This window comes from Corythoichthys intestinalis, chromosome 3, assembly GCF_030265065.1.
Source record: "Corythoichthys intestinalis isolate RoL2023-P3 chromosome 3, ASM3026506v1, whole genome shotgun sequence".
Taxonomy (NCBI): domain Eukaryota; kingdom Metazoa; phylum Chordata; class Actinopteri; order Syngnathiformes; family Syngnathidae; genus Corythoichthys; species Corythoichthys intestinalis.
In genome coordinates, this window is record NC_080397.1 from 55124345 (window position 1) to 55147385 (window position 23041).

The window sequence follows — 23041 nt, forward strand, 5'->3', positions numbered from 1 at the left end:
GGACTCACGCAGCGACCCACTGTCTTCTTCGGTTCTCACGTGTCCGGCCGAGAAGTGCCGTTTTCGGCTTGGGATCGTCACGACCACCGCCCTCACCTACGGTTCTCCCTCGGCCGCCGAGAATGCGCTTTTTTCGGGCCGTTTGCCTTTGACTTTTAATATAGTGGGAAATGAGGAAAGACCACTGTTTACTGAGTCTAAAAATGATTATAGCGGAGAAGCCAAATCAGTTAAGACGCCACTTAAAGACATTAGACCTAAATCTCATTGATAAACCGCTTGATTGTTTTTCAGCGAAAATGTGCCGAATATTGCCAATTGTCACAATCGTCCCGCTTTGTCAGTGCTTTATCAGTAAACCAGTGAGCACTGTGGTGAATCAGCGAAAATAAAAACATTCCTTCTATCCAAAGACCTTTTTCCCCCCCTTCTATTCAGTTTTGTTTTTTTTCGGTCAAATTTTTTGGCATGTTGTCCTGAAGAGTAAATGTTTCTAATCAATTTGAATTTGTTATTATTTACTGATTTTATTACATTTTATTTTTCAGTATCAAATGGTCAAAAATGTACCTTGAGTGAATTTTTACAGTATGGATGTGACTTTTTTTTTTTTTTTTTTTTTTTTTAACTTCAGACAAATTGATGCGCGTTAAGTCTTTTCTGTTACAAGCAACACAATGTTAAAAAAGTTATACTTTATTATAAGTTGATCTATGTTACTTTTTTTCTTTAATAGGAAAAAAAAGGACACAATGTTAGGCTGAGGCGTACTTCTAATAGTAATATAGACGAATGATACTATTTACAGTGGCGGCAGAGAGTTGGGGGGGGGGGGGCGCGAAACATTTACGTCTTGCTTGGGGGGGCGTAACAGAAAATAATTGAGAAGTACTGGGTTAGCCTATCAATTAATTAGGTTCATGTTCATGAGAAATGTAGCCCTGACCCCCATTCACCCAATCTGTTTGGTCTTAATATCCCGTCTCCAGCAAAAAGTGTACATTTATGTTATGCTGTTATATAGTCCCCACCAATGTTGAGCCCAAACCTACACCCTTGGTATCACGTAATGCAAATTTACATCCAAGTTAGTATAAATCAATACATATTCATTGTGCTTTGATCATTTCGCTTGTCAATTAATTAGGTTCATATTCGTGAGAAATGTGGCTCTGACCACCGTTCAATAATCTGTTTGGTCTTATTAATGTCCCGTCCCCAGCAAAAAATGTTGAGACCAAACCTACACCTTTGGTATCACGTAATCCAAATTTACATCCAAGTTAGTATAAATCAATACAGATTCATTGTGCTTTGATCATTTCGCCTATCAATTAATTAGGTTCAAAAACTGCACATGCAGGTTATGTTGTTATATCGTCCCGACCAATGCCGAGACCAATCCTACGCCCTTGATAGATATGGACGTAAAACAGTCTCGATTCTTGGTTAAAAGCAAAAAAACGTGCATGTTAGCATTTATTTACGTAAATATGTCGAATGCGCGGCTCGTCTTTTAAGTTTACTGTGACACCGCCTTACCACAACAAAGAGCTTTTTACGTCAAAATTCTAGTGAATAAATGCTTAAATCCCTGAATTCTTTATAGATATGGATGTAAAACAGTCTCGATTCTTGGTTAAAAGCATAAAAACGTTCAGGTAGCATTTGTTTTACGTAAATATTGCCAACCATGATGCCAATGCCTTAGCGGCTGATTTCTCCTTTTTTTCCCACAATGTTTCAAAGTGCATGCATTGTACGAAAAACAATAATTACCTTAAATCCTCGAACTAATCACTCCAGAGACAATCCTTCCTGTTTGTATGTGGAACAGAAATTCGCCGTTAGTTGACTGCGGTCAAGCCAGCCTCCACTCGTAGTAGTTCGTTCGCTGCGTGCGTGTTTGTGTATCAGAGACAGTCGGACATCCGGAATAAATGACGTCACCAGTAACAACAACGCCTCCAAACAATTGAAATGGGGCAAAAGACGAGTCACAAGCAGCTGCTCTGTCGTGCATTGTAATACAAACGCGTTGAACTTTCGTCTTATTTGCGGTCTTTTTCCCCGTCAGAATGACTAATAGTTGCTGTGTTGCGGGTTGTCAAACAAGGAAGAGTTCGGAGCCGCGTTTGAAGTTCTTCATTCTTCCTCGTGAGAAGAAAAGGAGAAACAAATGGCTGAAAGCAATTAATCGAGGAACAGTAAAAGAAGACTGTACCGTGGACTATGCTCGCCTGTTGGAACCGAAATCCAAGCACATTTACGTTTGCAGCCGACATTTTATTACTGGTGAGTAAACTTTAATCGATTTTTTTTTGTTACCCCAATTAGCTGCTAGGAATCAATAGACCTTACTCACATGACGTCACAACCACGCATCCGCGCCATATTGTCCGTCAACTCGTCGTTTTGACGCATTATCGCTACGTAAATTCCTCCTATTATGGCGTGTTTTTCTGCTCGTTAACATTAATCAAAATGGTGAAGGCGTGTGTGGTGGTTGGTTGCAATAACAGAGAAGATAGAAGGAGAGACTTGAAGTTCTACCGTATTCCGAGAGACCCGGAGAGGAGAGCGAGATGGACTGCTGCAATTCGACGAGAAAACGGGGCTTCAAACGATTACCACAGATTATGTAGTAGTCATTTTATATCTGGTAAAATGCATTTCATATATATTTAGAGGGTTTTGGGCTGACAACCACAATTAAGATCATTGCGAGGCTAATCGCCAACAACATACAGTTTCAAATTCAAGATGCTTCTTTCTTCCACCATCATTATATTTTGAATTATATTTAACTGGTACCAAGTGAAAGAAGCTGGCCTCGTCTACGGATCATCAGTTAAACAGGTGTGTCCAAACCTTTTGCAAAGGGGGCCTGATTTGGTGTGGTAAAAATGCGGGGGGCTACCTTGGCTGATTTACATAGAACAATATATTTAAACAAATTTTAGCAAGCCCTTCTGTGTGTCACATTTGCTTTATTATTTTTTTTAATTCATAATTTCAACAGTCTTGTTTTTGTGGTGTTCTCTTTCGACACTCGGGCTCTTGCGAAGTACTGCTGCTGTGAAATTAAACGAGCTTCAAGTTGCTATAATTTCTCGCTGCGTATCTTCCCTGTCAAGCGTCGGCTATCGCAGTCAACTTTTTTTTTTTATTGATTGTCGCCATTTTAGAAAATTGGAAGTAAAGGGTCACACGGGGTCATGTTGCTTAGAGTGCTGCTCTTAACGTTTTTCAAACTTTCGTGAGAATAAGCTGATTTTGTGTGGACAAGATAGTTGTAGATATCAGGGTAGCAGATGCCAGGCAGAGAGTGCGAAGACAGCGGGTCAAAAAATATCGATTTAGGCATCAAATATGGATCTGGTGAATGGATAGACTGAAGCTTTTCCGCATAACGCCTTTTATGCAAAGCATCTAATGAGTTTACAGCGTCTGAAAGCACCGGGGCTTCCATGAATTGCACTATAAATTGCATGACAAATTGAAACCATTGAGAATACGGATAAACAATGACTGACAATACGGATAAACAATGACGGACAATAGACCCTACCCACCGACGTCACAAAATCACGTGCTCGCTGTATGGTTCCGCCCCCTTGTCCGTCATTTTGTGTCTGTATTATCAATGGTCTCAATTGATCGAGCAATTTATAATGCATTTCATGGAAGACCCGGTGCTTTCGGATGCCGTAAACTCACTTGATGCGTTGCATAAAAGGTGGACTATCTTGTCCACACAAAATCAGCCTATTCTCACGAAAGTTTGAAAAACTTTAAGAGCTTGGAGGCTTATAAATACTTCGTTGCTGGTTGGGTGAAACAGGTCCTCGTCCACGAAAATTCGGCAGGAATCTATCTTGTGCTTGGAAAGGTGAGTTACGAAATTTTCAATTCAAAATCTTTTGTTATTGCTAACATCCACTGTCAAGTCTAATGTATTTCATGTCGTTTGTCAATGAAGTTAGGGCTTTTAATGTTTATATGGTTTAGCGATAGCACTCTCACTACATACATACGTGTATGTTGTCGGCGATTAGCCTAGCAATGATCTTAATTGTGGTTGTCAGCCCAAAACCCTCTAAATATATATTAAATGCATCTTACCAGATATAAAATGACTACTACATAATCTGTGGTAATCGTTTGGAGCCCAGTTTTCTCGTCGAATTGCAGCAGCCCATCTCGCTCTCTTCTCTCCGGGTCTCTCGGAATCCGGTAGAACTTCAAGTCTCTCCGTCTATCTTCTCTGTTATTGCAACCGGCCGCCACACACGCATTCACCATTTTGATTACTAATGTTAACGAGCAGAAAAACACGTCGTAAATAGGAGGAATGTACGTAGCCGTAACAGGTAAACATGATGTGGTGACGGACAATTGGGCGGCACCAGTCAGGAGGAAGGAGTTGTGACGTCACGTGGGTAGGGTCTATATGGCGGCCAGATACAGCGACCCGTCATTCTGTGACGTTGGTGAGTAGGGTCTATAGCCTTCAGCGCCCATGAGCATTGTGTAAGTAATTATTAACATCAACAATGGCGGGCTACTAGTTTATTTTTTGATTGAAAATTTTACAAATTTTATTAAAACGAAAACATTAAGAGGGGTTTTAATATTAAATTTCTATAACTTGTACTAACGTATATCTTTTAAGAACTACAAGTCTTTCGCTTTAACAGAATGTATTAATTTGTTGATTTATTGTTATAATAAACAAATACAGTACCTTTGTACTGTATGTTGAATGTACAGTTGTGGTCAAAAGTTTACATACACTTGTGAAGAACATAATGTCATGGCTCTCTTGAGTTTCCAGTTATTTCTACAACTCTGATTTTTCTCCGAAAGAGTGATTGGAACAGATACTTCTTTGTCACAAAAAACATTCATGAAGTTTGGTTCTTTTATGACTTTATTATGGGTTAACAGAAAAAGTGATCAATCTGCTGGGTCAAAAATATACATACAGCAACACGAATTAGCAATTTATTATGAGTGATTATTGACTTGTACAAACATTGACTTAAACAAGTCAGGAAAGTCACTTGGAGCCATTTCAAAGCAGCTGCAGGTCCCAAGAGCAACAGTGCAAACAATTGTTTGTAAGTATAAAGTGCATGGCACTGTTTTGTCACTGCCACGATCAGGAAGAAAACGCAGGCTATCACCTGCTGCTGAGAGAAAATTCGTCAGGAGGGTGAAGATTCAACCGAGAATCACCAAAAAGCAGATCTGCCAAGAATTAGAAGCTGCTGGAACACAGTGTCCACAGTCAAGCGTTGTTTTGCATCTCCATGGACTGAGAGGCTGCCGTGCAAGAAGGAAGCCCTTGCTCCAAAAGCGGCACCTTAAGGCTCAACTGAAGTTTGCTGCTGATCACATGGACAAAGATAAGACCTCCTGGAGGAAGGTTCTGTGGTCAGACGAAACAAAAATCGAGCTGTTTGGCCACAATGCCCAGCAATATGTTTGGAGGAGAAAAGGTGAGGCCTTTAAAGCCAAGTACACCATGCCCTACCGTCAAGCACGGCGGTGGTAGTATTATGCTGTGGGGCTGTTTTGCTGCCAATAGAACTGGTGCTTTACAGAGAGTAAATGGGATAATGAAGAAGGAGGATTACCTTCAAATTCTTCAAGATAACCTAACGTCATCAGCCCGAAGATTGGGTCTTGGGCGCAGTTGGGCGTTCCAACAGGACAATGACACCATACACACATCAAAAGTGGTAATGGAATGGCTAAATCAGGCTAGAATTAAGGTTTTCGAATGGCCTTCCCAAAGTCCTGACTTAAACCCCATTGAGAACTTGTGGACAATGCTGTAGAAACAAGTCCATGTCAGAAAGCCATCAAATTTAACTGAACTGCACCAATTCTTTCAAGAGGAGTGGTCAAAGTTTCAACCAGAAGCTTGTGGATGGCTACCAAAAGTGCCTAATTGAAGTGAAAATGGCCAAGGGACATGTTACCAAATATTAGCGCTGCTGTACGTATATTTTTGACCCAGCAGATTTGATCTTTTTTTTTCTGTTCACCCATAATAAAGTCATAAAAGAACCAAACTTCATGAATGTTTTTTTGTGACAAAGAAGTATCTGTTCCAATCACTCTATCAGAGAAAAATCAGAGTTGTAGAAATAACTGGAAACTCAAGAGAGCCATGACATTATGTTCTTCACAAGTGTACGTAAACTTTTGACCACAACTGTATGTACCGTATGTTGAATGTACATATCCATCTTGTCTTATCTTTCCATTCCAACAATAATTTACAGAAAAATATGGCATATTTTATAGATGGCTTGAATTGCGATATTAATTCCGATTATTTAATTTTTAAGCTGTAATTAACTGGATTAAAAATTTTAATCGTTTGACACCCCTAATATATATCCCACGGTGAAGTAAACTGCAAGACTGGTTACAATCTGCGTTGAGTCTTCCGGACCGAAAGTATATTCCCAACATGGCGGCGTATCCAAACAATGACGTAGTACGTCCCATTCCCTATACCAGCATTTTTCAACCTTTTCTGAGTCACAGCACTGTTTTACTTTGGAAAAAATCTCACGGCACACCACAAACAAAAAACATTCCAAAACTACCTTCTGTACAGTATATTTAATTGTAAAATAATTTCTCAATATTTATACTTACTCAGTGTGAAACTTGAGCCTGTTTATATGAACACAAGGCCGATATATTGGCAGAAATCTTCGTCAACAGCTCTCAATTCTCTTTTTATTTTCATACAGAAGTTAGGCTTGAGAAGCTCAAAATTATCAGACAGGAGGACTTTAGCAATGTCTTTTACCTCATCATGGTCGAGCATCTTGCTGACAATGGGTTTGCGGGCAGCATAGGCGGAGTTTGACTTTTGGGGCAGGGGGGCACAACATCTTGATGAACCCGAAACGCAATTTCAGCAATAAAATGAACTTCCAAGAATAAGTATAATAATAAGTTGAAAATAAGCGTTTTTTTGTTTTCCATCATTTTTTAGGGGAATTCTTAATCAGGCTACTTAGGACAGCTATACTTTTCGCCAAGATCGCCATCCATTGAATATGGTACGCCCGCCGGTGTTAACAGGTGTTCTGTCAAATATCGCACCCCATCAGAAATTGCAACTTTATGTTAAAAATGGACGCTAGTACAGCGGTTGCAAATTAACACTACAAAACTTCTTTAAACAAAAAACGAATATTTACTTAGGTACGATCATGGACGGACAAGCAGAAAAGTTCTCAGACACATATTGCCATGTTAGCTGCACACAACAACTGCACGCCGCTCTCTCACTGTTTACGTCTTCGCTGTGTCGTTAAGCATGAATTTACGCCATATTCGTGTGGAACATGTATGTTTTACGATGTTACTTGTTTATTTAACACCTGTGGATAACATTGAGAATCCAGTTGATTGTAAAAGAGTGCTTATTCACCGCCACAACAGCTTTGGGAACAAGATATTGTCAGGGTGCAAAATTTGTTGTACACTTACCGTCTTTAGTGGGGCAAATTTAAACTCCGCTCACCATTTTGGCAGTTCTCTCTGGCTTTTCATAGTCCACATTTTCAATCCTTGGTTCTTGCTCAGTAGTTGTTGTCGCTTTTGAAAGCTTAGGTTTGAAAAAATTACGAATAGCAAAGTAAATGACCGGCTAAGGTGCTAGCTGTGTTTCTTTGCATTTGTGGGTATCTTGAATAAGACAACTTACTGAAAGGTTAATGTTTTTTACTGACAGATCTTTAGTTACAGAACAGAAGAGAGGCATCATCAACATTAACTGTCCACTTGCGGGCTTTTTATCAGCTGTATCGAGCTCGCTGTGTATCTTTAACTTCCGTGTGCTGTGACGATCAGACATTACTAATCGAACATGCAGACATGATTTACTCATATAATTACAATAGTCGCATGATCTGTTCGAAAAATAATCCATCCATTATCTTCCGCTTAGTCCGGGGTAGGGTCGCGGGGGCAGCAGCTTTAGCAGGGAAGCCCAGACTTCCCTCTCCCCAGCCATTTCAGCCAGCTCCTCCGGCAGGATTCCAAGGCCAGTCGAGCGACATAGTCTCTCCAGCGTGTCCTGGGTCGACCCCGGGGCCTCCGGCCGGTGGGACATGCCCGGAATACCTCTCCAGGGAGGCGTCCAGGAGGCATCCGAACCAGATGCCCGAGCTACCTCAACTGGCTCCTCTCAACGCGGAGGAGTAGCAGCTTGACGCCAAGCCCCTCCCGGATGACCGAGCTTCTCACCCTATCTCTAAGGGAGAGCCCGGACACCCTGCGGAGGAAACTCATTTCGGCTGCTTGTATCCGGGATCTTGTTCTTTCGGTCACGACCCACAGCTCGTGACCATAGGTGAGGGTAGAACATAGATCGACCGGTAAATCGAGAGCTTCGCCTTTTGGCTCAGCTCCTTCACCACAACGGACCGGCACAGAGTCCGCATCACTACAGACGCTGCACCGATCCGCCAGTCAATCTCCCGCTCCCTCCTACCCTCACTCGTGAACAAGACCACAAGATACTTGAACTCCTCTACTTGGGGCAGGATCTCATCCCCGACCCGGAGAGGGCATGCCACCCTTTTCCGGCTGAGGACCATGGTCTCGGATTTGGAGGTGCTGATCTTCATCCCAACCGCTTCACACTCGGCTGCGAACCGCCCCAGTGAGAGTTGGAGGTCACGGCTTGATGAAGCCAACAGCACCACATCATCTGCAAAAAGCAGAGATGCAATGCTGAGGCCACCAAACCGGACACCCTCAACGCTTCGGCTGCGCCTAGAAATTCTGTCCATAAATTTTATGAACAAAATCGGTGACAAAGGGCAGCCTTGGCGGAGTCCAACCCTCACTGGGAACGAATTCGACTTACTGCCGGCAATGCGGACCAGGCTCTGACACCGGTCGTACAGGGACCGAACAGCCCTTACCAAGGGACTCGGTACCCCGTACTCCCGGAGCACCCTCCACAGGACTCCCCTAGGCACATGGTCGAACGCCTTCTCCAAATCCACAAAACACATGTGGACTGGTTGGGCGAACTCCCATGCACCCTCGAGGACCCTGCCGAGGGTGTAGAGCTGGTCCACTGTTCCACGGCCGGGACGAAAACCACACTGCTCCTCCTGAATCCGAGATTCGACTTCCCGACGGACCCTCCTCTCCAGCACCCCTGAATAGACTTCACACATTGTTTGATTTTTAAAGAATATCTTTGCAAATCATGGTGGGAAAATAAGTATTTGGTCAATGCCAAAAGTTCATCTCAATACTTTGTTATGAACCTTTTGTTGGCACTAACGGAGGCCAAACGTTTTCTGTAACTTTTCACAAGCTTTTCACACACTGTTGCTGGTATTTTGGCCCATTCCTCCATGCAGATCTCCTCTAGAGCAGTGATGTTTTGGGGCTATCGGTGGGCAACACGGACTTTCAACTTTGTCCACAGATTTTCTTTGGGGCTGAGATCTGGAGACTGGCTAGGCCACTCCAGGACCTTGAAATGTTTCTTACGAAGCCACTCCTTTGTTGCCCTGGCTGTGTGTTGGGGATCATTGTCATGCTGAAAGACCCAGCCACGTTTCATCTTCAATGCCCTTGCTGATGGAAGGAGATTTTCGCTCAAAATCTCTCGATACATGGCCCCATTCATTCTTTCCTTTACACAGATCAGTCCTCCTGGTCCCTTTGCAGAAAAACGGTCCCAAAGCATGATTTTTCCACCCCCATGCTTCACAGTGGGTATGGTGCAATTGAGTATTCTTTCTCCTCCAAACACGAGAACCTGTGTTTCTACCAAAAAGTTCTCTTTTGGTTTCATCTTACCATAACACATTCTCCCAGTCCTCTTGACGCATTTGACGCACATGCCCCGCTCAGACAGATTAAAATGACAGCACAATGTCATGTCCATTTGTTACTTGTGTTTTTTGGTGTTTAGGGTTAGGGTTAGGTGTTAAAACCCTTAAAATCAGTCGCCCTCTGCTGGCGCTTGGGTGCGACTGATTTCAAGGGTTTCAGCACCATGAGCATTGTGTAATTATTGAAATCAACAATGGCGAGCTACAAATTTTATTAAAACGAAAACATTAAGAGGGGTTTTAATATAAAATTTCTATAACTTGTTGTAACATTTATCTTTTAAGAACTACAGGTCTTTCTATAACTTGTAGTAACATTTATCTTTTAAGAACTACAAGTCTTTCTATCCATGGATCGCTTTAACAGAATGTTAATAATATTAATCTCATCTTGTTGATTTATTGTTATAATAAACAAATACAGTACTTATGTATAGTATGTTGAATGTATATATATGTCTTGTGTCTTATCTTTCCATTCCAACAATAATTTACAGAAAAATATGGGATATTTTAGAGATGGTTTGAATTGCGATCATTTACGATTAATTAATTTTCAAGCTGTGATTAACTTGATTAAAAATTTTGATCGTTTTACAGCCCTAATATATTTCAAAAACTTTTCCATCGTTATTTCATTGTGTAAATGCATTTATAAAAATCATAAAAATATGTAGACTATTTAAACATTGAGAACACTTGTGTTTTTTCTGCCAACTCGAAGAGATTAAAATGTCAAATCCACTATCCGCCAGATAGAAAAGACACACAAATATAAAAGATGTTTAATGAATATGCATCTTACAGTCTTGTTTAACTGTGGGAATTCGTTACAAAAGAGGGGCTTTAATTTTTATCACTATGCAACAGGAATCGACACAAATGGGATCACTAGAGGCGTGCAAAATTTCCGATTCTTAGATTATTTACGATTCGGCCGTGGAAGATTCGAGAACAATTCACAAACATCCAAATTCCGATTATTGAATTATACCAGGTAAAGCGTAAATAAAACGCAGTCAGCGCGGTCTTCGGGACGCAATGAGGAACGGACCGAGAGTGAATATCATGTGCAGCTAATGCCGCTAAGTAAAAAAAACAATAATACCTGTCTGCGGCCGTCAGCCGCTACAAACAGCGTCCAGTTGCTAGTTGCTACAAACATACGGCTATGGTAGATATCACATATATCTAGACTAGATGTGAAATGACAGACTTTCCCGCACTAGTAAACAGGCGCCATCTTAAAGCAGACTTCTCTAGAAGGCTCTGTTGTAGAGAACCTAATTACTTTTTATCCAAAATACCCCTAAATCGGAAAAATCTTGACTTGAATCCATCTTTAAATGATGAAACGGTTTTAAAACTTTCTCATGTCGAAAGTAGACATGAGGGAAATTATGGAATAACGGGCGCAATTTTAACAACTTTAACGGTTGGTTCACAACATTAAATTAATTGAATGTAGTTTAAAGCTGCTGACACAGAATGGGGACTTGAGTATTTTATTTACTGTTTTGAACTGTTAACTTGATACTGAAATAGTCATTTGTTTATTCAAGCCTGAGAGGATTTTTGTTCATTTTTTGAAACAAATATACAAAACATTTAAAAAAAAAAAAAAAAAAAAAAGTTTGGGGAGGGGCATCAATAATCGATTTATAATTGAATCTGAGTCCCTGAATCGTAATCGAATCATTAGGTGCCCAAAGATTCCCGCCTCTAGTGATCACACAAATCGCAACCTTGCATCGCATTACAGCATTTCGTTCTTCTCATGAGACCTCACAAATATAACATAAAATTGTGGGAGGGTTTAGGGCTTGGGCCTGCAAATCAAGTTAATTGATCGGCTCGGCTCGGGTCGGGCTGGATTTTTTTAAGTCCGATCTAACCTCTACTCTGAAGATGTTCAAAGGACATACATATTCATACAGTCAATAGGACTAAACATACAATCATCCTCCTTCATGTGGTAATGCACAATAAATTATTTTTTGCAGTTAACGTACCAAATCTTATTTTACTGTCCTACAGCAGGCTTTATTTCTTTTCATGGACATGAGTAAACTGGCATATTGACGCATTCACAAATCACACGATCTGTAATTCGTTGCCAACAGACCATGAGTCGCGCTCTACTTGCTGAAGCGGTGTTGGATTTCGCAGTGAGGGTGGATTTTAACTCCTCATAACTCCGCATGATCATCGCGCATTCCTCCTCCGTGACGTAAGGTGCCAGTGCCATCGTAACAAGTAGTGACTCTGGTCTCTGCCCCATTTATGTGAACGCGAAGTAACTCTGACTGGGTTGACATAGGTTCGACTAATCAACCTCATAATCGGCGTCGTAGCACCGATTGACCACAAACTAGATAACCAGGTTTTGTCAACTCCGGTTACCCGCTAGTAAGCAGGATTACTTCTGGGGAGGTTGAACTCCGTTCGCAGTATAGGCCACAGACCTTTTTAATTGTTTTGGAGACCTGTTTAGTGTGTGTGTGCTCAACTACTACTCTGACTTTTTTCCATCCGTTGTTAGCGGATTAGCCACCATGCTAACTTACACTACCTTATGGGTTCATGCGATTTTTGTCTGTTGGTGCTTTATGATTGTATTTTGTTACGTTAGCATGCTAATGCTAACAAGTGAATACTATTGCATTTTCATGTCTTTGTGCTTTGTTATTGTGTATTTTTATGTTAGCATGAAAATGCTAATGCTAACATGCTAATGCTAACATTTGAATAGTATTGCTTTTTTGTAACTGGGTTGGTTGGTTCATGCAGGCCAGGTGGTCCTGCCCTGCCTTGGGACCACTCCAACATACGGATGGCGAGCTAGAACTTGAGCCAGGAGCCTGACGATCCTTTTTCTTTGTCTTCAATACAAGTCAGGGTCTGGTAGGAGGCTCTGCAGTCCGTTTTTCTCTCCCCACGACTCAAGTCAAGCACTTCAAATACCCATTCAACTTGTGATGATTCAAGCAGCACTAATGAACAGCCACCTTGTATCTCCATAAAACTGAAGGCATTCATTCATGCTGTTGACTGTTTGTTACTTACGAACGTCGGGGTGGGGAAAGCAAAGTTTTTTTTTTTTCTTCCTATCGGTTGATCAACTTTAAATTGTGTACAGTCAGATTTTGTAAATATGTCTCTGTATCACATTTCTTTAATACACTTTTCAACAAATTTGTCATTATTAATTACCGCTGCCCTCCCGTAGCCGAACATGATCTTCCTGATATGCCCACTATTTTGTCACCTCAGTGGTGCTCTTAACAACATGGCTCATACTTGTTACAAAAACATTTCTCCCAACAGTCACCACCTGAGTTCGGGCTACCTGAAAGCCAAGCAATACATGGATGAGGAGGGCTACGACAAAATTATCAGCGAATGCACTAAGGAGGTGGACTCGGAGGGCCGCTACATGGCTGAGGCGCTGCTCCTGCGCGCCACCTTTCACCTGTTGACTCGCAACGAAGTGGACGCTGGTGTCGACTTGGACCGCATCCTCAATATGCAGGAAGCCAACGTCAAGGTACATTTGCTAATAGCACCGGATCCCTTGGATGGATGCATGGTTGTAATATCAGGAAACTTAAGGATGGTGGCATGTACAGGGTTGGGAGTGAGCTGGGTTGCCGTCAGCTTTCACGATCGATGCCCTGATTACCGTGAATTCAGGTGTCCGTGTTTTAATATGAGGTTTTCTATGTAGAAATACGGTTAACTGAAAGATTTCGATGACCAAAAATCTCTTATTGAAATTAAATCATGTCAAGTGGCATCCTTCTCCCTAATATGCTATGTTCTTGTCATTCATATACAGCCAATTGGTGTCGTACTGTTTTTGTCCAGACTGTTTTTTGGTTGTTGTTTTTTTTTATAGACAGCCTGAAACCACAAAAGGCAAGGCAAATTTATTTATATAGCACAATTCAACACAAGGCAATTCAAAGTGCTTTACATCACATGAAGATCATAAAAATCACATTTACAGTGCCTGTGACACAAAAAAGCATGTTTATTTCATAATACACGTGGTATTTTATGCTCCTGAATAGGGATGTCCTGATCCAGGCTTTTGCACTTCCGATCCGATACGATATTGTTTTGCACTTCCGATCCGATACTGATACTGGCCAATACCAATACCGGCCAATCTGAGCACGTATTAAAGTTTAAAGTTATTTAGCCTCCTTACGTAGTTGTCAGACTCATGTTGAAAACGATTTTAGTACTCTTGATAACAACTACCCAGCTGAATTAGGCGAGTTTGAATAACACAATGGTTGGTAACAAGAAACTGTCCTTTTTATTCAGTGATAAACACATAACATTATAAATAACAGAAATGGCATATTCAGTCAGTAAAACGTGCAAATAGTATTGTAAACGGTCTTAAAAAAGCAAAACACAGAAACAACCTCAGTGGAAAATAAACTATTAACTCAGCATCAGTTCTCTGCTCTTGAACAACTGTACCAAGGCTTTAAAAAAAATCCGTACAAATAATAGCATTTTAAACCAAAAATGACTTCTACTCTCCAATCTTCTCCACACTTTGTTGCTCCATCTCCATCTATTCTACACATTCCCTTCAGCTGTTTGCCCTGGATGCAGTCCTAGCATGATGGGGAGATTTTTTTTGACAAAGACAAGCATTTCAAGATGCTCAGGTGACGTCTGACATTTTTACCGATTAACTTTAAATTTACATTGCAGTCATAATGTAGGAGATGCCACGGAGGTAAATTGGGAGACGGTAATGCTAGTGTGCTGAAGGCGTGCCGTAAAATGCGGACCGGATTTTAAGGAAACCAAAGCAAAAAACTGGAATGGATTATGTCAATCGGTGCGCTGGGAAACCCGGAAGTCACAAAAAAACCGGATCGGGAGTCTAGATCGAAATCTTTCCGTGTCGGCCGACCCGATACCGATGCGCGTTTTTTTGCGCATATCGGCAGTCCTTCCGAGCCAAATATCGGATCAGGACAACCCTAGTCCTGAATGAAATGGACTAGGGCTGCAGCTATCAAATATTTTAGTATTCGAGTAATCGACGGAAAATTCTATTGATCAATCGAGTAATCGGCTAAAACAAAATTTTTTAAGTAAAGAGTAATTATAAATATACATGAGAAAACAAGACATTTCATCTAATATTGAACCATTTTCAGTCAATCAATGTCTTTATTTTCGATGTACATTGTTGAAAACAGCCAACAATTGCATCTCAGATGTGACTAAAATAGAAAAAAAAAGACTAATTTACTGCTTTCACTCAAAAAAACTTTTAGATCTCATATATATTTCAAAATGTTAATTACTATATATTAAAAATGCGATTACGCTTGATAACGCACATCACTTAAAAGTTAGGTGTTTTTCCCACGTGTTTCAATTGAATTTCCATTTGTGTCAAGCTATTTTTAAGTTCTAGAAGTTTTAAGTTAATCTAAACTGTAAGTCCTGATAAGATTTTGAGGTTTTGCAGTGTTCAAAATAAAATTTTAACATATAAGGTTATAATATGGCGGGGATATTTGCATGTGTTCCTGAATGCACCGCGTGACGTGCGGAGGTGAGGGAGGTGCGGGAGAGCGAGAAACATGCCTTCCTGTTGTTGTCCTTCTGGCAGGTGCGCGTGCGTCGGCTGCTCAGACAGCAGTCGTGTGTTGGTTGTTCCACAAGTTTCCCCAAAAATAAATAATTGCAATCTAACGAAGCGGGTGACTCTGTCAACGTTACAGTATGATACCTGCTGTATTGGAACACATTAGGGACCAGTGCTACTTGGTATCTAGCAATGACTACTGAGCTAAAATTGACAGTTAGCATGATTAAGTTTATATTTTACACCCTCATCACTCTACAGCGCTATGTTTTCACAGATTAAATAAAGCCTGCATGTAAGACACGTTAGCCACGCATCGACAGTGGTCATAATTAATAGAAACCTTGCCCTCCTCCGCAGGACGAACGTTGTGTGAGCGAGTGACATTTATTAGCACTGAGAAGTCTACTGCTTCAAGATGGCGGCTGTTTACGAACGCCGCTGACTCTGTCATTTCGCATCTAGTTCAACATAATCTATAAGACGCATCAGACGCTACCTGCTAGTGCTACCACCGTAGCATCATGTGGGCTAGTATTTAGCAACGTCCGCGTAGTTTGTAGCGGCTGTTGGATGCAGTAAGGTATTTTTCTATTACTTCTTCCTCTCTGACATCAGCACGTTGTCCCGCATTAAAAGTAGTCTGGGCAAAACGTGATGCTTGGAGCTGGCAAAATTAAACGATTCCTCGAGGTGAATAAAATCACTCGGATCAGTTTTTAAACTCGAGTTACTCGAGTTGCTCTAGTATTCGTTTCAGCTCTAAAATGGACCGCTTGGATGTGTGTGGAAGCGATCGCTATATTTATTTAGTTTTTTTAATCCCGCGCCACGAAAATGAGTGACTTCCGGCAACAGTCTCGAGTTGAGAAAGAGGGCGCTGTGACGTGTACGGTAGAAGGAGTCCTCTTCACTATACAGCCGTACTGTTGTATGAGAAGGACTAAGGATTCGGCTGATTTTGCGGATTAATACGTATATTTTTCGCAATACGCTAGCCAAAAGGCTGCAGAAAACTCTTGCTGTACGAGGGAGAAACGTGTGGGCCTTTTTGGGGTTTCAAAAGGTTCCCATTCATCGGTGGATATTGGCCAAAACAAGCCCTACTACTGTTGGACAATGGGACTTACGAGGAAGTGAGTAAACATCGTTTTCTGTATTATGTCAAATACTGGGATCATTTTAATATGTAGGTGGCTTGCATTTTATGGGTTAGGCTATAGGCTACTCGGCTTACTGCCCTCTTTATGTGCCCGGTGTTCTGTCAAATTTTCCGACCGATCAGAAATTGCAACTTTGTGTTAAAAATAGCCGCGAATACAGCGATTACAAAGTAAACACTACAAACTTTCTTTAAATAAAGGACTACTTATGTTTGATCATTGATAGGCATGTAGAAAGCTCTCCTCATGCACATTAGCTGCACGTTCGTTGCACAACAACTGCAGCCGCCCTCCTGCGGGGAACGAGCTGTAAATTGTTCTCCGCCGGGCGGTTGGCTGATCAGCGTTGACAATCGACATGCCACTCGTCATGTCAAATGTTCCGGGCTAGTTATGTGTGATTTCCCACTTTGAAGACTTTGAAACATCACTCGGTTCGGGATAGCATGTCTGCTAGCTGTCACGCCTCCCATTGTTAACATTCTCCAAAGCCAGGGAAGGGAAATGACAGAAGCACGATTTAGGTGTCATAAAATATCCTTCGGGAGGTGCGACAGTAAAGGTGAAGTCGACAGTTTTGACCATTATGGAGTAATTTTGCCATGTCGTCCTGAATAGGTGCATTTTTATTATTTCATATTCATTTAGCACAAGACACAAGTTATTTGTAAAGACCACGCCATTTATTTAGCAATTGGGGAAAAATACTTGGATAAAAAGAATATCCTGTAAAAATATTGAAGTAGAGAGACAGAAACAATGACATTTTGCAGCTCTCTTCGTCGCGTTTTCCTCGTTGAGAATAATTCCCCCTCAACGGGCTAACTGGTCCTTCTCAAGCCATTTATTTAGCTATTGGGGAAAAATACTTGGATAAAAAGAATATCCTGTAAAAATATTGAAGTAGAGTGACTGAAATAATGACATTTTGCGGCTCTCTTCGTCGCGTTTTCCTCGTTCTGAATAATTGCCCCTCAATGGGCTGAATAGTAAACCCCATGAGTCCTTTCTCCCGCTGACGTCATCCACCTGTTGTGGACGTCAGAGCCCTATAATGGTAGGCGTGGCTAACCGGCAGATTAAAAGACTAATTTCTCGTCATCTGCGCTTTGCCAAATTGTTTTATATAGTCGAATTGTCACAAAATACGATTCTAATTAACATAATAATCCTATTTAAGACTTTTTTTCTCGTGTCGTATGCACTTTAAATCAATAGAATGTAAAAACAAAGACAATCAAAATAGGAAATGAAATTATACATAAAAATCGCATTTAATCACAAATAGAATAAAAATAAAACAAAAACTACTACCGTATTTTTCGGACTGCAAGTCGCACCTGAGTATAAGTCGCACCAGCCATAAAATGCCCAGTGAAGAGGAAAAAAAAATATATAATTCGCACCGGAGTACAAGTCGCATTTTTGTGGGAAATTTACTCGATAAAATCCAACACAAAAAACAGATATGTCATCTTGAAAGGCAATTTAATATAAAAATACAATATAGAACAACATGCTGAATAAAATATACAGTGTAGAGTGCATGAACAACGAAATGCGAATATACTGTCCTCACCAGGACGCTACGGCTCGGTCCTGGCTATACAGCGAACTCCCAAATGACGATGCTGGATGTCCGTATAATTTGCTGAATCAATGTGGTCCTTGATACCAAACAGGTTCACGTCAACGTAAATAAATGATAATTAGGTGCTCTTACAGCAACGGTTAGCATGCGTTCGCTAGCATTAGCACATCGTTCAAACAACCACACAACTGGCTCTAAGTGTGCGGGTGGAAAACACAACAACAACAGAAAAGATGATACACACAGGCGTTGCCTCTGTAGAGATATTTTAAAAGCATAAACGATGAACGTAGGTTCGCAGCAGTGTTTCCCTCTCGCTAACTCGCCCACTCACTCAAAGCTACGTAGCTGTCCGTCTTCTTCTGGTGTGTAGCTGTCCGTCTTCTTCTGGCGTGTGAGCGCTCTTCTTCACGTGAACAAGTGCGAGTGCGCCCGCACGTGGGCGTGAAAGCGCCCCAAGCTAAATGCATGCATTTCAATATAAAATAGTCAATAATACAATTGAACACACATTGCCAAAGGCAGAACGCGAATGTGGCCATAGCTATTAAGTGTTATTCAGATAACTATAGCATAAAAAACTTGCTAACAAGTTTACCAAACCATCAATGTCACTCCAAAACACCAAAATAACATGTGAAATGATATCATGATGTGTTAATAATTTCACACATAAGTCGCTCCTGAGTACAAGTTGCACCCCCAGCCAAAATATGAAAAAAAAACTTATAGTCCGAAAAATACGGTACTAATAATTTAAATCAGTAATGGAGATAAGCACAAGAGGAATAGAAAGCAAGTAGATTGAAATATTTAGACAGTTATGGATATGCAGTGCTAAACAAAGCGTTTTTAGCCCTGGTTTAAAGGAGCTAACAGTTTGAGCATAAGGAAGGAGACCGGTTACAGACGACCTTAGAGTATAACGATTTCAAAGCCGGTGTAATGTGGTCCATTTTCCTTGTATTTGTGAGCATTCTGTACTAGCTGCAGCTTCCTGACTGATTTTTTTTTTATTTTATCAAGACCTGTAAATATACCGTTGCAATAGTCCAATCTGCAAAAAGCTACAAAACACTTAAAAAAAAAAAAAAAAAAAAAAACCCAAAAAAAGGTTGCTACAAATATGAAGAAGACAAACTTTACCTTAACTCCTTTGATTATAGCCATCAGTTGTCTGAAAGTGCGTATGACAGCAAAAAGCATGTTTATTTCATATTTCACGTGGTATTTTTATGATTATGAATGAAATGGACTGCTAGGATGTGTGTGAAAGCGATCGAATATATTCAATTTTTGAATCCCGCGCCATGAAAATGAGTTACTTCCGGCTCCAGTCTCGGGTTTAGGACGAATGCGAATGTGACGTCACCCGGGTCAGCATCTCACAATACAGCATTGCTTTACTGCATGCAGATGGACTGTGGATTCAGCTGATTTTGCAGCAGCTTTTATTTTTCGCATCCCGCCAGCCAAATGGCTGCAGGCTTTTGTAGCTGCACCAGGGAGAGGCGTGTGAGCCTTTTTGGGTTTCAGAAAGTTCCCATACACCCCGAGATCAGCCAAAACAGATGTGCTACAACTGCGGGACCATTGGACTTACGAGGAAGTGAGTAAACATCGTGTTTTGTATTATGTCAAATACTGGGATCATGGCACACGTTTTAATACGGAGGGGGCTTGCATTTTGTGGCTGACATGCTCCTTGTCAACCGAGAATGGCACTCGGCCGACGACTGGTGGCTTGTCGATGTCCCCCCCGCCGGGAGAGCGCTACACTCGGCTTATTGCCCTTTTCGTGCGCCCGGTGTTTTGTCAAAATTTCCACCCGATCAGAAATTGCAACTTTGTGTGAATACAGCGATTTCAAAGTAAAAACTACAAACTTTCTTTAAATAAACTATTTACTTACGTTTGATCATGGATGGACATGTAGAAAGTTCTCCTCACACACATCTTGCCATGTTAGCTGCACAACAACTGCTCTCTTACTGTTTACGTCTTCACCGTGTAGTTAAGCATTATTTTATGCCATATTCGTGTTGACGATATTGCAGCGACGCGCTCCTCCGACATCGGCCGGTTTGTCCGGCGGAAATTCTCCAGCTGCTTCCCCGGCAAACATGCTCTCCTGCCCGCAGCAGGGAAGAAGCTGTAACTTGCTCGTCGCCGAGCAGGTTGCCGATCAACGAAGACAATCGACAACCCCGCCGCCGTGTGATATGATGCCGGGTAGTTTTGAGTGATTTTTTTGCTTCGAAAGCCGAGAATAGACTTTGAAACATCACTCTGTTCGTGTTAGCATGTCGGCTAGCTGTCACGCCTCCTGGTTTGTTTACGCTGTCTTAAGTCGGGGCAGGGAAATGACAAAAGCCGGACTAATTCCGGTGGCATAAAATATCGTTCGGGAGGTGCGACAGTAAAGGTGAAGTCGACAGTTTTGACCATTATGGAATAATTTTGCCATGTCGTACTGAATAAATGCATTTTTAATATTTCATATTCCGTTTAGCACAAGACTGTTATTTGTCATGACCATACCATTTATTTAGCAGTTGGGGAAAAATACTTGGATAAAAAGAATATCCTGTAAAAATATTGAAGTACAGAGACAGAAACAATGACATTTTGCGACTTTCTTAGTCGCATTTTCCTCTTTCTGAATAATTCCTCTTCTATGGGCTGAATTCTAAATCAGATGGAACCATGACCCCGCCGACGTCATTCTCTTGTTGTGGAAGCTAGAGCCCTTTAATGGTAGGCGTGGCTAAAGGCTGGATTAAAAGACTTAATTCCTCGTCATTTGCGCTTTGCCAAATTGTTGTGTATATAGTCGAATCGTCTCAAAATTACAGTGGTACCTCTACATACGATCGCTTCGACACACGAACTTTTCGACATCCGACGTAAAATTTGACTCGCCATTTGTTTCTACATCCGACGACATGCTCGAAATACGACGACAATGGCAGCACCGCAGACGAATGCACGGCGGATTTTCTTGTGTGACAAATCAACACTGGTTTCAGAAAAGGTTGGTACAGGTGGTGAAACGAGGAAAAAGTTGACGCTTACCTTCTAAATGAAGATGCAAATGACAGAAAAATATGAGCGTAGGGTGGGCATCCGTGAAATGGCTCAACAATACATCTCCACGGTCCTCCTCCGACCATCGTTCGCCAGTCTTTATAAGTTAAGCTGACAATTCTTATTGTGGTAGCATCTCCAGAGAAATCGCCAACTTTGCCAATTTTTTATCATTTATTTCACAACTTATTCAAAACAAAAACACCTTCTGTCTGCCGCAATTGACGGTGTTCTCAAGAAAACATTCAAAGTGAAAGTGAAACTCAAGCTCACCGGTCTTTCTCTGGCACGTCACCCCCGCGGTGCGTTCAGGGTCAGCAAAAAACGTCCGCCACATTAGAACCCGATTTGTTACATTAATACAGGAATTATTATTATTATTATTATTATTCCGATTTTGATTTATAATTTATTTGTTTTGCTATGTGTAATTGCCATTTGTTATAGTACCAGCAGTATTTTTTAAGGATTTAGTGAAGGTTTTTGGGCTGTGGAACGAATTAATGGAATTATAATGTATTCCTATGGGAAAATCCTGGTCGACATACGACCATTTCGACTTACAAACAAGGTCCTGGAACGGATTAACTTCGTATGTAGAGGTACCACTGTATTCTAATTCACATACTAATGCTATTTAAAACTTTTTTTTACTCCTATCGTAGGCACTTTAAAATCTCCATAGTAACTCTTGAGTTAAAGGCTGTAAGTGCTAGCGCTACCATGGCAGCTTCGTTGTAACATAATGTGGATGTCCTTTCTTTTTAAATCTCTCAAACTACTCATGGCTAGCTTTAACTTGTTCTTCAGTCGTGGTAGAAATCATTAGTCTTCTTTAGCAATAAAATCCTGATTGTGCCTTACGAACACAGCAAGCGACTCGCTAGCATAGCCACTTCGTCGAAGCAAAATGTGGCTGTTTATTCATAACAAAAAAATGGTTGGCTTTAAATTCTTCTTCTGTATTATCATTAAACATCTTGTCAGCCTTTACTGGTCGCCTTCTCACAAATGATGCCGTGGGAATGCTAGCACTATGACGCTTTGACAGTCCACGATAAACGCGGACTGCTACACTTTATAACTCAAGAGTGTTGTTATGTAATGGCACACTTCTCCTAGTAGGCAGAGACACTAAAACTACCCAAAGCCCCAACATCTAAGCATGGTGGCCTGTCAGCCTTATAAAGCACTGGGGAAAATCCTATTTAAATTGCTTCCTCATACACCTGTTCATTAATTTTCTTGTCCATGGTTGTCCGCAGCTGCGTGCCAACGCTCTCATCAAGCGTGGGAGCCTATACAACCAGACTCACGAACGCTTGCTTTCCAGAAAGCACTTCAACATGGCAGCAGAGATCGACGCATGCAATCCCGATGTGTACCATCACAGGGGGCAGGTAGGAGTTACCATAGGGTGTCCATATTTTGATTTCCAAAAAAGAGGACACTCGGCCCAGCCTTGAGATACTTGAATTTTACTCGAAGATCACTCAAAGATGCCTATATCACTTTATTATATTTAAAGTGTGCCTCCTCCATCTCGATAGAAAAATTCAGTTTTATGAAAAAAAAAATATGGCAGAAAACAGACAAGACTGAAAAAAGCAGTTTCTGCTCTTGCACTCCTCTTTAACCCTTTAACACCTAAGCCTATTTTGGCCGAATTTGCATGCAT

At 41.2% G+C, this 23041-nt stretch overlaps 1 protein-coding gene across 1 annotated transcript; it reads left to right on the forward strand.

Annotated features, from left to right (window-relative positions):
* The first annotated feature begins 1840 nt into the window (after positions 1-1840).
* LOC130912850 (mitochondrial import receptor subunit TOM70-like) lies at positions 1841-22845 on the forward strand. The gene is made up of 3 exons (XM_057830932.1): positions 1841-2295; positions 13224-13443; positions 22629-22845. The coding sequence occupies exons 2-3, from the start codon at positions 13264-13266 to the stop codon at positions 22827-22829; spliced, it is 381 nt and encodes a 126-aa protein (XP_057686915.1). The 5' UTR covers positions 1841-2295; positions 13224-13263; the 3' UTR covers positions 22830-22845.
* Positions 22846-23041: the final 196 nt, after the last annotated feature.